Genomic DNA, 13080 nt, shown 5'->3' with positions numbered 1-13080 from the left:
AGGCTACAGCCAGGGCTACACAGAGAAACCCTGTCTCGAAAAACCAAAAAAAAAAAAAAAAAAAAAAAAAGACTGGCCAAGGCTGTAGCCCTTGATGAGTTTATGCAGTTTCTGCTTTGTGGAAACAGACTTAAGTATATAAATAAAGTAATTACAGGCTCTGAAAAGTGCTAAGAAGCAAGTAAACAGAGTAGTCAGAAAAGTCAACAAATACATACACCTGATTCCTCCTGCCTAGTTGAGTTTATGTCCCAAATATCTGAATCAGCACCCTCATCCCCCAGACTCTGGTCTGGATCATAATCTATGTTTTGGGGATTATTGCTACAGCATACTGCTCTACAGCCTTTGGTCTCATCTCCTGCCTGCACGTGCTGTCAACACACACACACACACACACACACACACACACACACACGTCCCAAATAGACTAAGACCAGGAGAAACATTAGTAGTGTAAATGATAGGGGGTGGGCAGAAAAGTCTTAGGTGCTATGCTCACCAGTTTCCCTGGCCAGGAAGGTCAAATGGCCGGAAGCACAAATAGAGCTTCAAAAGACCTATTCAAAATCTGGGCTGGAGTTGAGACAAGAGGTTCAGGAATTCAAGGTTGTCTTAGTTAAAGTCAACTGTCATCTTAACATACTGAAGAGTCATCTGAGGGAGCCTTACTGCGGAAACGCACAGACCAGATTGACCTTTGGCCTGGGAGGAATTGTCTTGATTGATGATTGGCTTGGGAGGGCCCCACCCCCAACCCCCCACCCACTGAGTGTGGCATCACCCCTGGGTAGGTAGGCCTGCGCTACATAAGGAAGGTAGCAGAGGGACCTGGAGAGATGATTCAGTGGTTAGGAGCACACAGTGTTCTTTCAGAGGACCTGAGTTCAGTGACCAGAGCTCCTGGGGGCCTCTCCACCTCTAGCCTCCTCGGTTGGGTACCGTGCGTGTACATGCTCACGTACTAAATGTGTAATTAATTATCTAAAGAAAGAAAACTAGCAAGGAGCAGATGAGGGAACGAGCGAGGAAGCAGCATTCCTCCACGGGTTCTGCTTCAGTTCCTGCTTCAGCTTCTCGCCCTGGCTTCCCTCCGTGATTGACTGTAACCTGTAAAATACAATAAACCCTTTCCTCCCTAGGTTGCTTTTGGTCTGGGTGTTTATCACAGCCACAGACTAACTAGATCAAAGGGCATCCTCGGCTATATGCATAGTGAACTTGAGACTAACCTGGAATAAATAAAATCCTGTCTATAAAAAACCTGGCCCTGGAGAGTTGGCTCAATGGTTAAGAGCACTTGTTGCAAAGGACCCAGGCTTTATTCCCAGTATTCTGGGAATCATAGAGGCTCATCACCTTCCTGGGCACTAGGGTACCAGGCCACGTGTGATGCACAGATATACATGCAGACAAAACACTCACACATAAAATAATAAAAGTAAAAATATCTGAAAATGGCCTATTCACTATTGTTTTATTTTTTTAAAGATTTATTTATTTTATATGAGTACACTGTCACTGTCTTCAAACACACCAGAAGAGTGCATCGGATCCCATTACAGATGGTTGTGAGCCACCATGTGGTTTCTGCGAATTAGACTCAGGACCTCTGGAAGAGCAGTCAGTGCTCTTATCCGCTGAGCCATCTCTCCAGCCCAGTTTATTTTATTTTTATTCTACAGTGCTGGGAATTAAACCCAGGGCATTGTCTATGGGAGGCAAGTGTTGTTAAACTGTATTCCCAACTTGACTTTACTTGGAAAATAAATTAGACGTCTGTGTATTACTTTGCTGAAGATACCATAACAAAATAAATTTGAGTGGTTCAAATGACAATGACAATAAAATAAAATAATTTGCACAGTTGGAGGCACAAGATCAAAACAGGACAGATTTCTTGGGTTTTTCTGGTTTTTTGTTTTTTACTTTTTTTTTTTTGGTTTTTCGAGACAGGGTTTCTGTGTGTATCCCTGGCTGTCCCGGAACTAACTCTGTAGACCAGGCTGGCCTCGAACTCAGAAATCCGCCTGCCTCTGCCTCCCAAGTGCTGGGATTAAAGGCGTGCGCCACCACCACCCGACTTGTTTTTTACTTTTTAAAAAATATTATTATTAAATTCTGTCTGTGTCTCTGTCTCTCTGTATGTGTGTGTGTGTGGAAATACAGGTGCCAAAAAGAGGAAAGAATTTAAAATTACATGTATTTTTTGTGTGCATGTGTAAATGTGTACGTGTTGGTGCGCACACATGGAGGTTAGAGAGCAACAGGAGCTGATTTCTGTTACCCACCAACCCAAATCATTCAAAGTGATGAGAACAAGCCATTCATGCAAGGACAGTGGTGCACTTCTTTAATCCCAGTACATGGGAAGCAATAGCAGGAGGATCTCTGTGAGTTCAAGGCCAGCCTGGTCTACAGAGTGAGTTCCAGGACAGCCAGGGCTACACAGAGAAACCCTGTCTCGAAAAAACCACACCATAACAAACAAAACAAAAGAAAAAAAAAACAAACAAAAAAAGTGAATTCAGGGAAGATCATCATCTACAAGCCAAGGAAAGAGACTGGAACTCCCTCTGTAGATCAGGTTGGTCTTGAACTCAGAGATCCACCTGTCTCTAACCTACTCCTGAGTGCTAGGATTAAAGGCTACCATGCCTAGCTTCGGTTCACATAATCTTAAAACAAGTTTCAACTTTGTTTTGTTGTTGTTTTGAGACATGGCTTCTCTGTGTAGCCCTGGCTGTTCTGGAACTCAGTTTGTAGACCAGGCTGGCCTCGACACAGATCTGCCTTCTTCTGCATGCACCACCACCACGCTCCAGGTAAGATTTCTAAACTGAGCCTTGAGAGCTGGGGAAGAGTCAACCAGACATTGGATGGCTAAGAAGGATTGTGTGTACTCCTGGAGGCCTGAATGAGGGCTCACCGGTCCATAAAAAATTAAAAGTTCAGGAGCTGGGGGTGTAGCTCACTGGGTAGACTACTTATCTAGCAGGCATAAGGTTTGATCCCTGAATGAAACTGAGAACACCTGTCAGCTCTTAGGTGTTGTTGAGGAGGTTTTTATTGTAGATTTCAGGGAGAGAACAGCCAGATGCATCTGGAAGAGATCTGAACAAGGAGAGAAAGAAATAGACTAAATGAAACCAGCAAACTGAACAGGAACATGAGGATGGCAGTGGGGTGGGGACGCAGTGAGGATGGGGGGGGGGGGGGGACGAGGATGAATGAGAGAGGAAGAGAAGAAAGACAAAAGAAGGTCAGCCTCATATCCATAGTATATAGGTAAGCCTAACTGTAAAGGACGCTGTCTAGGAAAACAACTGGGAACCAAGTGGTGATGGCACACACCTTTTATCCCAGCACTCAAATGGCAAAGGCAGGCAGATCCCAGAGTTTGAGGCCAGCCTACTCTATAGACCAAGTTCTAGGACAGCCAGGGCTACACAGTGAAACCCTGTTTTGAAAAAAAGAAAAAGAAAAAAAAATTAAAAAATTAAAAAAAAAGAAAAAAGAAAAACAAACAAACAAACAAAACAAACAAACAAACAAACAAACAAAAAAAACCAGAAGAAAGCTGGAGAGATGGTTCAGCTGTTAGGAGCATTGCCTGTTCTCCCAAAGGTCTTGAGTTCAATCCTCAGCAACCACGTGGTGGCTTACAATCATCTATACTGGAAGCTGATGCCCCCTTCTGGCCTGCAGGTGGACATGCAGATAGAGCACTCATATATATTAAAAACAAAACAAAAGAAAAACCAAAAGAAAGGGAAAGAAGAAGGAGGAGGAGGAAGAGGAGGAGGAGGAAAAGGAAGAGGAGGAAGAGGAGGAGAAGGAGAAGGGAAGGAAGGAAGGAAGGAAGGAAGAAAGAAAACACTGGATTTAGTTCAGTCATACGCCAAGTCCAGTGACATTGCCTGTAATTCTATCACCCAAGAGGTAGAGGTTCAAGGTCAATCTCAGCTAAATAGCAAGTCTCAAGCTAATTGGGGCTATAGTAGGCCATCTCCAAACAAAAGAACCAGAAAATAAAAAATAAAACCCAAACCAAAAACCCTAACAAGTTCAAAATAGCTGAAACACTTCAAGGACAGGACCCTAAATAGTTCTGCAAACTAGAGGGGGCAGGGTTAAAAGTCTTCTTTCTTCTCCTCACTTTGCAAAGTTCCCAAGTTGCCTAAAAGCAGGTAGGCAGCCAGCAGGTAGACTGCAGGTGAACCACCTTGGCAGTCTAGATGAAGCATTTGGGTTTGATAAAAGAGTTATTTGGAATCTGCCAGTGCTGCTGGGGGTCAGGAAGTAGGTCCGAGGTAATGGTGAGGGGCAGGATAGTCTTAACGGCTTCCTGGGGAGATGAGGCTGATGCTGTGGCCCCACTCCTGGCTCTATGGCTCTCCATTCCAATGCGCAGGAGATGCTCCCACCAAGCATCTGATGCTAAACTCTTTCTAGGCTTAAGATTGAAGGTTGAGCTTAGGCCGGCTGACCTACTTTTGCCACAGAAGACAAGGGCCCTCCACCAAAATCCCTTCAGGGATGTCCTATCCTCTTCCCATGCTTCCCTCCCCTGGCTTTATTCTCAGCCCCAACATGACACTGCAAGCCCTGTACACCTGTCTTTTTCATTCCCTTTCCAGTGCTAGAGATTGAGCCCAAGACTTCAGGGACATCAAGAAAGTAATCTAAGAGCTGGAGAGATGGTTCAGTGGTTAAGAGCACTGGCTGCTCTTCCAGAAGTCCTGAGTTCAAATCCCAGAAATCACAAGGGGGCTCATGACTTAAAAGAATCTATAAAGGAATCCATCGCCCTCTTCTGGCACACATGTGTATGTGCAGACAGAGCACTAGTATATTTATAAAAAAAAAATACATAAATAAATTTGAAAAAGAAAAGAATCTACCACAGCACTATACCTCCAGACAACTGTGCAACTTCGAAAGTTAACAAGGTTTTTGAATCTTCTTTTGGGAGCAAATACCAAATACCAGGGAATCTTTCTAGATCCTGTTGTCTTTCTCAATCCCCAGTCATGGTGTCAAACCAAGGGCCCTGTGCATGTAGACAAGTGTTCTACCACTGAGTTCTGCCCCAGGATGTTGTAATAGAAGGGACTGCCTGTACCTCCTCTCCCTGTGTCAGCTGCTCCCCATCTATGGACCTCCCACATCCCAGGTACTGACCTGGGCAATTAGTTTATCGATTGCTCCCAGGAAGCCTACAATACGGAAATGATTATAATCCTCAGAAGGAACTAAAAGTTCACAGGGTGGAACAATTTCTCCAAGGTCAACTCAGCTTCCCAGAGCCAGATCCAGGATTGGACTTGCGCTACTAGCCGCAGTTGCTTAGTTTTGTAGCATTGGTGGCCCTGTGCCCTTGGGCCTCCTACACTTCACTAGCTTGCCTCATCTTTCCAGAGCATGAAGCAGGGCTGAACCGGAGACTTCTCTGAGCTCTCTCTGTGTCCATCCCTGAGTGTTGAGCTCAGGTATCCTGCTCTGTTGAGTACATGGTCTAGACTCCTGGTTCCCTTGGCAACTTAGAGCCATCTATCTCTTGATCAGAAGCTAGGAGAGTCAATAATAAGTAGCGTTACAAAGGTTAGGATTCAGACTCAGCAGGAGACACTGGGTCAATCTGTAGGGAGAGCTTGGGAGCTGTGATGTGCTGTGACTCACCTCATGGATCCGAGCGAGGCCAGCGTGGGGGACAGAGTAAAATTTCCACAAGGACAAAACACTTGCCATGTAAGACTGGGGACCTCTGTTCCATCCTCAGATCAGGGGGAAAGTGACTCCACAAATCTGTCCTCTGACTTGCACATGCTCATGGTACATACACACAGCTATAAGGATAATGATGGTGGTGGTGATGATGGTGATGATGGTGATGATGATAACCAAGTAAATAACTTAAAGTTTTAAAAGTGTGAAGGGTGCCAGTGAAATAGTGAAATAGGTCCCTTGGGTTAAAACACTTGCCACTAACAACCTGAATTCAATCTCCAGAACTCACATGGTAGAGGGAAAGAATTGATTTACCTATACACAGAATAAGTAAATAAGTAAATGTAATTCCAAAATTTAAAGCAAGCTAGGGCAGTGGTGGTACACACACACCTTTAATCCCAGCCCTCAGGGGGCAGGTGGATCTCTGTGAGTTCAAAGCCAGCCTGGTCTACATACTAAGTTTCAAGACAGCCAGAGAAAACCTGACTTAAAATAGAAGGAAGGAAGGAAGGAAGGAAGGAAGGAAGGAAGGAAGGAAGGGAGGGAGGGAGGGAGGGAGGGAGGAAGGGAGGGGGGGAGGGAGGGAGGGAGGGGGAGGGAGGGAGGGAGGAAGAAGACTTAAAGCAGGAGACTGGGAGACATCTGAGTCAGCATAGTTGCCAATGCAAGCACCAGGACTTGGGTTTGATCCCTGGAATCCACTTGAAAAGCCAGGCATGATGGCACTCCCTTACAGGTGGAGACTGGTGAATCCCTAGAGCTGACTGGCCAGCCCAACTTAATCCACAAGCTCCAGGCCCTGTCTCAAAAAACAAAGGGAACACTGGCCACCTTCTCGTACATGAGCTCAAACAGCCCAGCTAGCCCCAGCCCCCCCCCCCCCCCCCCCGGGAGGGAGAGAGAGAGAGAACAAAAGGGTCTAACTTGCAGGAGACCCTGGTTCAGTTCCCAGTACTGGATAAAACTGGGTGTGGCGGTGCAGTCCTGCAATCCCAGCACTTGAGAATTGGAAGCAAGATCATGAATCCAAGGACATCCTCATCTACACAGGGAACTTGAGGTCAGCCTGGGCCGCAGGAGACTCATTCCACTCCCATCCCCCACATGACTGCTAACAGCTAGACCAGGCTTCCTGCTCACCTCTTGCCTGTATGAGTACTTTACATAGTAACTAATATTTCCAGCAACTCAGTGAAACTGGGACTGTCAAGACAGGGTTTCTCTGTGTAGCTCTGACTGTCCTGGAACTCATTCTGTAGACCAGGCTGGCCTCGAACTCAGAAATCCGCCTGCCTCTGCCTCCCAAGTGTTGGGATTAAAGGCATGCGCCACCACTGCCTGGCAAAGCTGGTACTGTCATCTCCACTTCCTCTTGGTGAAATTCATCCATCAAGCATAAAGAAGTTAGCCTGGTAGTCTCGTATTTGTCTGTGATCCAAGCACTTGAAAGGTGGAGGCAGGAAGCTCAGGAATTAAAGAGCATGCTCAATTACACAGAGAGTTTGAGGCTAGCCCGAGCTGCGTGAAACCCTGTCAAAATAAACAGTGTGTCTGTCTGAGGTCACGAAGTTCACAGGGCTTATGAATGCGGGCAGTCTAGCTGCACACCCCTGCTGTTAAGTACTAAGCCACATATCCAACTTTCCTGTGGGGAGCGAGCACTGATAGGCAGGACCAGCAAGGAAATAGAGAAGCAGGGCAGGGCGCGTGATTTAGAGACTGAACAGTTCCCTTTCTGGGATCATAAAGCAGGGAGAAAGAGACCCATCCTCAGTGGGAAGGAAGATAAGGCACTTTAGGAGGGCGGGCAGGTGAGTGTTCCTCATCCTTCCTGGGGAAGCTCTGGGTCAGGAACCTTTTATCCTAACTCTGTGGGGAATTCATAAAGCTGATAACAGCTCAAATGTGTGAGGGCCATGAAGGTGCAGGACCCAGGATCCCAAGGAAGTGATGGAGAAAGGAAGGAAGGACAGGAGGATGGAAAGGAGGGAAAGAAAAGGTAAAAACCAAGATAGGATAGGGATAGAATCTCTCCAGCAAAGGGCCCTTCTGCCCTCCTTAGGCCATACACACACTGAGTGCATTCACACTCACCTATACATCCAAACATGACATAAAACAGTCAAGAGAAAGCGAGTCCCTGAGAGGAGTCAAGACGGTTTCACAGAACTTAAAAGGACATATGTACATCATGGTCCAAGTTCCTAGATTCATGCCCTCACACTGTGGCATGGAAACGGCCTGATTAGGACCCCAGAGCCCAGGACAGGAGCCTGGCACTGTGTTGAGGCCACTGGTACCAAGGACTCTGATCTCGGTGCCCAAATCCTGCTCTAGGGTCCAAACAGAGCACATCTAGCTTTTCAAGTGCAGAAGCTATGGCATTGTCTCCTGCCTCCAACATGACCTAGCTGTGTGACCTTGGGCGGGCAAGTCATTTGCCTCTCTTTTTTTTTTTTTGGTTTGGTTTGGTTTTTTGAGACAGGGTTTCTCTGTGTAGCCCTGGCTGTGTCATTTGCCTCTTAAGAATCTAATCTGTGAAACTGGGATGATTCCTGCTGGGTGAGGATGTGATCAAGAGTCCATGAAAAGAAGATAAAATGGTGTCCTTGGCACAGTCTTTGTCTCTTAATTAGTACTCTGTGATCAGCAGTTGATAGTTATGACAACAGTTTACCCTGAGCCATCCTGTCACTTGGAGCATAGGATAGCCATCCCTATTGCCCTAGCTTAAAGGACATGGTATCACCTGTGAATTGTGGGGTCAGGACACATGGCACTTTTGATACTCAAAGTCCAGACCAGTCCCACAAGGCTAGTTAGTAGTGCACACCCAGTTCCCCGGAGCAGCTGGATGACAGCCTCCATCCATCGATGACAGTACCAGTCCAACCTAACTTTATGGACCCAGATCGGGAAGAGTGGGGTCTGGTCCAGTTCCTCCAGGCTGCTGCTCAGAACAGGTAGGCAGGTGTGAGTGGGGATTAGAGGGCCCTGGGACTTGGGAGACCAGATAACCAGGTGTCAAAGGGAAGCTCCAGGGGAAAGTGTTGCCTCTGGGCTGCAGTTGGTTGATTGTGTTTGTTTTGAGACAAGGTCTTGCTCTATAGCATGGGCTAGCTTTGAACCTGTGATCTCTTGCCATGAGTGCTGGGCTTGTAGACATGCACCATGAAACCTAGTAAGTTGGGGCTCTGATCATCAACACTTCAGAATCTACTGATCCCAGCTCCGAAGGCAAAAGAGTTGTGGAAAACCTCTGTGAGGGGCACAGAGCTCAGCCCCACTTTACCCAACTCCATCCTGGTTTTACCCATGTTCTGCAGAAGACAGTTGATACTTCAGCTACAGACACAGGGTAAAGATGAGTGGCCAGAGATGAAGGGACTTTGCTTGGAGTGCTAAGCTTAGTGGTAGGAAAGACAAGCAGAGAAGAGAACAGTTCTGTGACTTTCTGTGCCAGGCTCCAGCACCATGACGGTGTCTTATACTCTCAAAGTGGCAGAGGCGCACTTCGGAGCCTTCTCTGGCCTGCTCTCCTGCTGGAAGGGCAGCATCTACAGGCTCCTGTACAAGTACCTGCTCTTCTGTGCCTTGTATGCTGCACTCAGCATCACCTACTGGTGAGGGTAGATCTGAGCCCTGGCCTATGGGGATCTGTGCTGCCTACCTCCTTCCAACTCAGGTTTCTGCCTGACATTCCCTAGGCTGTTGCTGACCCAGGAGCAGAAGCATATTTATGCCCTGGTGGATACTGCAACCGCTCAGCAGACCTCATCCCTTGTCCTTTGTGCTGGGTGAGGCCCTCTTCTAGCTTTCCCTGGTATCCTGACCTTGTTTTTTTTGTTTGTTTTTTTCAAGACAGGGTTTCTCTGTGTAGTCTTGGCTGTCCTGGAACTCACTCTGTAGACCAGGCTGGCCTCGAACTCAGAAATCCACCTGCCTCTGCCTCCCAATTGCTGGGATTAAAGGCGTGCGCCACCACTGCCCGGCCTGATCTTGTTTTCTGACCTTCGGGTTGATGTGACAACTCTGCACAGTATGGCCTACAGTTAATCATTAGACATAAAGGCTAGAGCCTGAGTCCACAGTTTTCTCTGGGTTCTCATTTGCCTGTCATTTGTTGGACCCTCAGTCTTCACTGACATAAAGACACTCACTGGCTTTATAACACAACTCTGGGTATCAGATGGGGTCTAGAGAGAAGGGATCCCCCACCCTCACGGAAAAAGGTCTCAGAGTAAATAATTACCTGGCCTCAAATCCCACCTCCTTCTTCCTTGAAAGTTTGTACTTTCTGCTTCCTCCTGACCCAACTTTCCTAGCAAGTCGCAAGAAGGTCACTAGAATCCAATGTAGTATCTCAACCCCTTTTGAGTGCCTGGGACCCTTCTTTCTGCCTGTTACCCATGGTGGTTCACTAGGTTTCTACGTGACTTTGGTAGTGAATTGTTGGTGGTCTCAGTACACAAGCATTCTACTGCTGGACCAGGTAATGTGTGTCATCTCAGCCAGTGTGCAGTGTGGACCACAGTGGCCGTTTGCTACGCCGAACTCTTATCCGCTATGCCAACCTGGCATCGGTTTTGCTGCTACATTCCGTAAGCACCTGTGTACTCAAGTGCTTCCCTACCATGGAGCATGTGGTGGACGCAGGTGCTGGCAGGTCGCACCCCCAGGGTAGGTGGCTGGATGCTGTCATCTTGGTTTTCCTCCCGTCATGAAAAGGTATGACCTTTAGGGGGCGCTCCAGGATTCCAGGGAGGCCAATGGGTTTAAGGGAGAACAACCAGCAACAGGATCACTGGCGCTCCCTGGTGGTTGAGGACTCTGTACCTTACCTCCTTCACCCTGGCCAGGTTTCATGTCTCAGGAAGAGAGGAAAAAGTTTGAGTTTGAAATCTGACTTTAACAAGTACTGGGTCCCTTGCGTCTGGTTCACTAACCTAGCCGTCCAGGCCCACAGGGATGGACAAATCCATGACAACATCGCTCTCTGTCTCATACTAGCAGTAAGTAGTTTAGGGTTTGGATCCTTGGCTCTCCTTTCTCTAGCTTAATAATATTTTTGGTACTTAAAACTTACTAGGCACCAACTATATGCCACACACTCTTCTGGGGTGAGGGAATACAGGATTACTCTCTAAAGCTCAAGTTTGCCTGTAACTCACTATTTAGCCCAGGCTGGCCCTAAACTCATGGCAATTCTGCTACTGTCTATACATTTTGGAAGTATGTGAGCTTACATTGGCTCAGTCCTCAAAACAACCCTTGGGACAAGTACTATTATCACTCCCTTTCAGAGGTAAGGAAACTGAGGCTAGAGTTCGGCTTGTTGGTGAAGCTGGAATTCAGTCGTTCTGGCTATAGGTCTGGAATGTAGTTTTTTGCTGATTTCCTAAATTGTTATCCAGAAGCACTCCAGCCTGGTACCACCCGACAGCAAGCAGGAGAGCCTCGCCTTGGGCCTGGCCAGGTCTGCTGTGTATGGAGTCTCCTGTTTTCTTCCTCATCCTCCCTCCTTGTCTCCTCTGCCTTCCCTCATCCTCTTTCTCTAGGAGCTGAACAAGTATCGGGCCAAGTGCAGCATGCCATTCCACTATGACTGCATCAGCATCCCCCTCGTCTACACCCAGGTAACCACCCACTCAGGTGTTTACTGGATGTTCTGAGGTACGTAAAGGACAGAGAAGGCTCTTCACCTGGGCCAACGCAGTCTCAAGAAGCACTCAATGCTGAAGACCATCCTCAAAAACCTTCCTCTCAACCCATCAAGATGACCTGCCAAGCATGGTAAAACACATCTTTAAAATCCCAACCCTTGGGAGACAGAGGCAGAAGGATATCTGTGAGTTCAAGGCCAGCCTGGTCTACATAAGCAAGCTCTCTAAGACAGTCAAGACCACATAGAGCCCCTGTCTCAAAAAATATAAACTCCTCCAGGCCCAGAGATGGAGACAACACTTCTTGCTGTCCCAGTGTCCAGCACTGGCTTTTCCCTCCTCAGGTGGTGACAATAGCTGTCTATTCCTTCTTCACCTTTTCCCTGACTGGCCTCCAGTTTGTGGAGCCAGAAACAGGGACTGCCAAACTTTAGGAGCCTCTCGAGCCAGGCAAGGAAGCCTCTCCATCCCTGATCAGCCTGGATGTGTTCATGCCTCTCACTACACTCCTGCAGTTTTTCTTTTACGCTGGTTGGCTCACGGTGAGTATGGCATCTTACTTTGTAGAGGTGGGCACATATAATCACTGTCAGGCTGCAACACTGGGCAGTGGAGTAGGGGAGGAGGCGGGCTTTGCAGCTAACACATCATTTCTGCAATTCATAGGTGGCTGCACAGCTCATTAACCCCTTTGGTGAGGATGATGACAACTTTGAGACCAATCAGATAATACAGGGAAATTTGCAGGTTAGTGTGGGGTAGGGGACTGGGGGCAGAGAAAGCCAGGTGTGCAGAGAAATGTTTGTGGCCTACTGCCACAAACGTTTGCCCTTCTTCTGGCCCAGGTGTCCCTGTTCTCTGTGGATATGTACCAGAACCTGCCTCTCACTGAGCAGGACCTGTACTGGGGTGAGGCCCAACCTCAGCCACCCTAAACTGTGCCCACAGCTGCTGAGTCGCTGTGGCCTTCCTTCATGGGTCCTACTTTCAACCTGCGGTGAGCTGGGATCTGACATGGAAACCAATACCTAGTCCCTGCCTACCCTATGGGGTTACCAAGAACTCCTCCAGGAGTTATTACTTGTCTTTGTTTGCCCTGGTGCCTGCAGCATGAGTGATGACCCTGAGCAGTGCCTGCAGGTGGAGGCGTCCCGGAGGTCTGACCTGCCAGCGCCTGCCATGCAGACCCCACCTCCCGGGTGCAGGCACGCTCTGTGAGCCTGCCGAACTTGAGGGAAGCACATGGTATTCCCAGGACCCCGTACCTGCTTCATTTCCAAACAGGCAGTGAGTAGGCTGAGGGCCACACTGATGAGGCTGTGGGTGAAGGATCTGAGGATGAAGCCCTGGAACCCTAAGAATCCTCTCTGGGGCTGGCCACCACCTCGTCTTCTTCCCTAGCTTCACTTGGTCTTATCATACACCACTTAGAACAACTTTTCTGGACAGCAGGATTGGCTTTTGGAAAAAGCACTTGGGGATAGCCCTTGAAAGCAAAGATAGCTGAGTCAGAGCTGGAGGTAGACCGTGTGTCTCCATTTAGCACGAAAGGCTAAATATTTGTTACCTTCTCTGTTGGCAGGCACTGGAGAGCTAGGCCAGTGATCCAAAGAATTGAGAGACCAGGGGCTGGAGAGATAGCTCACAACCATCTGTGATGGGATCTGATGTCCTCTTCTGGTGT

General features: G+C 47.8%; 1 protein-coding gene across 1 annotated transcript; it reads left to right on the top strand.

Annotated features, from left to right (window-relative positions):
- The first annotated feature begins 9207 nt into the window (after positions 1 to 9207).
- Best4 (bestrophin 4) lies at positions 9208 to 12614 on the top strand. Its single transcript, XM_028785582.1, is given in 13 exon segments — positions 9208 to 9356; positions 9441 to 9481; positions 9484 to 9507; positions 9510 to 9530; positions 10158 to 10251; positions 10253 to 10389; positions 10593 to 10626; positions 10628 to 10745; positions 11292 to 11369; positions 11741 to 11938; positions 12063 to 12143; positions 12242 to 12393; positions 12506 to 12614. Coding segments are annotated over 13 exon segments (1236 nt in total).
- Positions 12615 to 13080: the final 466 nt, after the last annotated feature.

Source organism: Grammomys surdaster, unplaced genomic scaffold, assembly GCF_004785775.1.
Source record: "Grammomys surdaster isolate TR1022 unplaced genomic scaffold, NIH_TR_1.0 100, whole genome shotgun sequence".
Classification (NCBI taxonomy): domain Eukaryota; kingdom Metazoa; phylum Chordata; class Mammalia; order Rodentia; family Muridae; genus Grammomys; species Grammomys surdaster.
The sequence above is the reverse complement of the archived record's forward strand: the minus strand, read 5'-3'. Positions and strand labels throughout refer to the sequence as shown.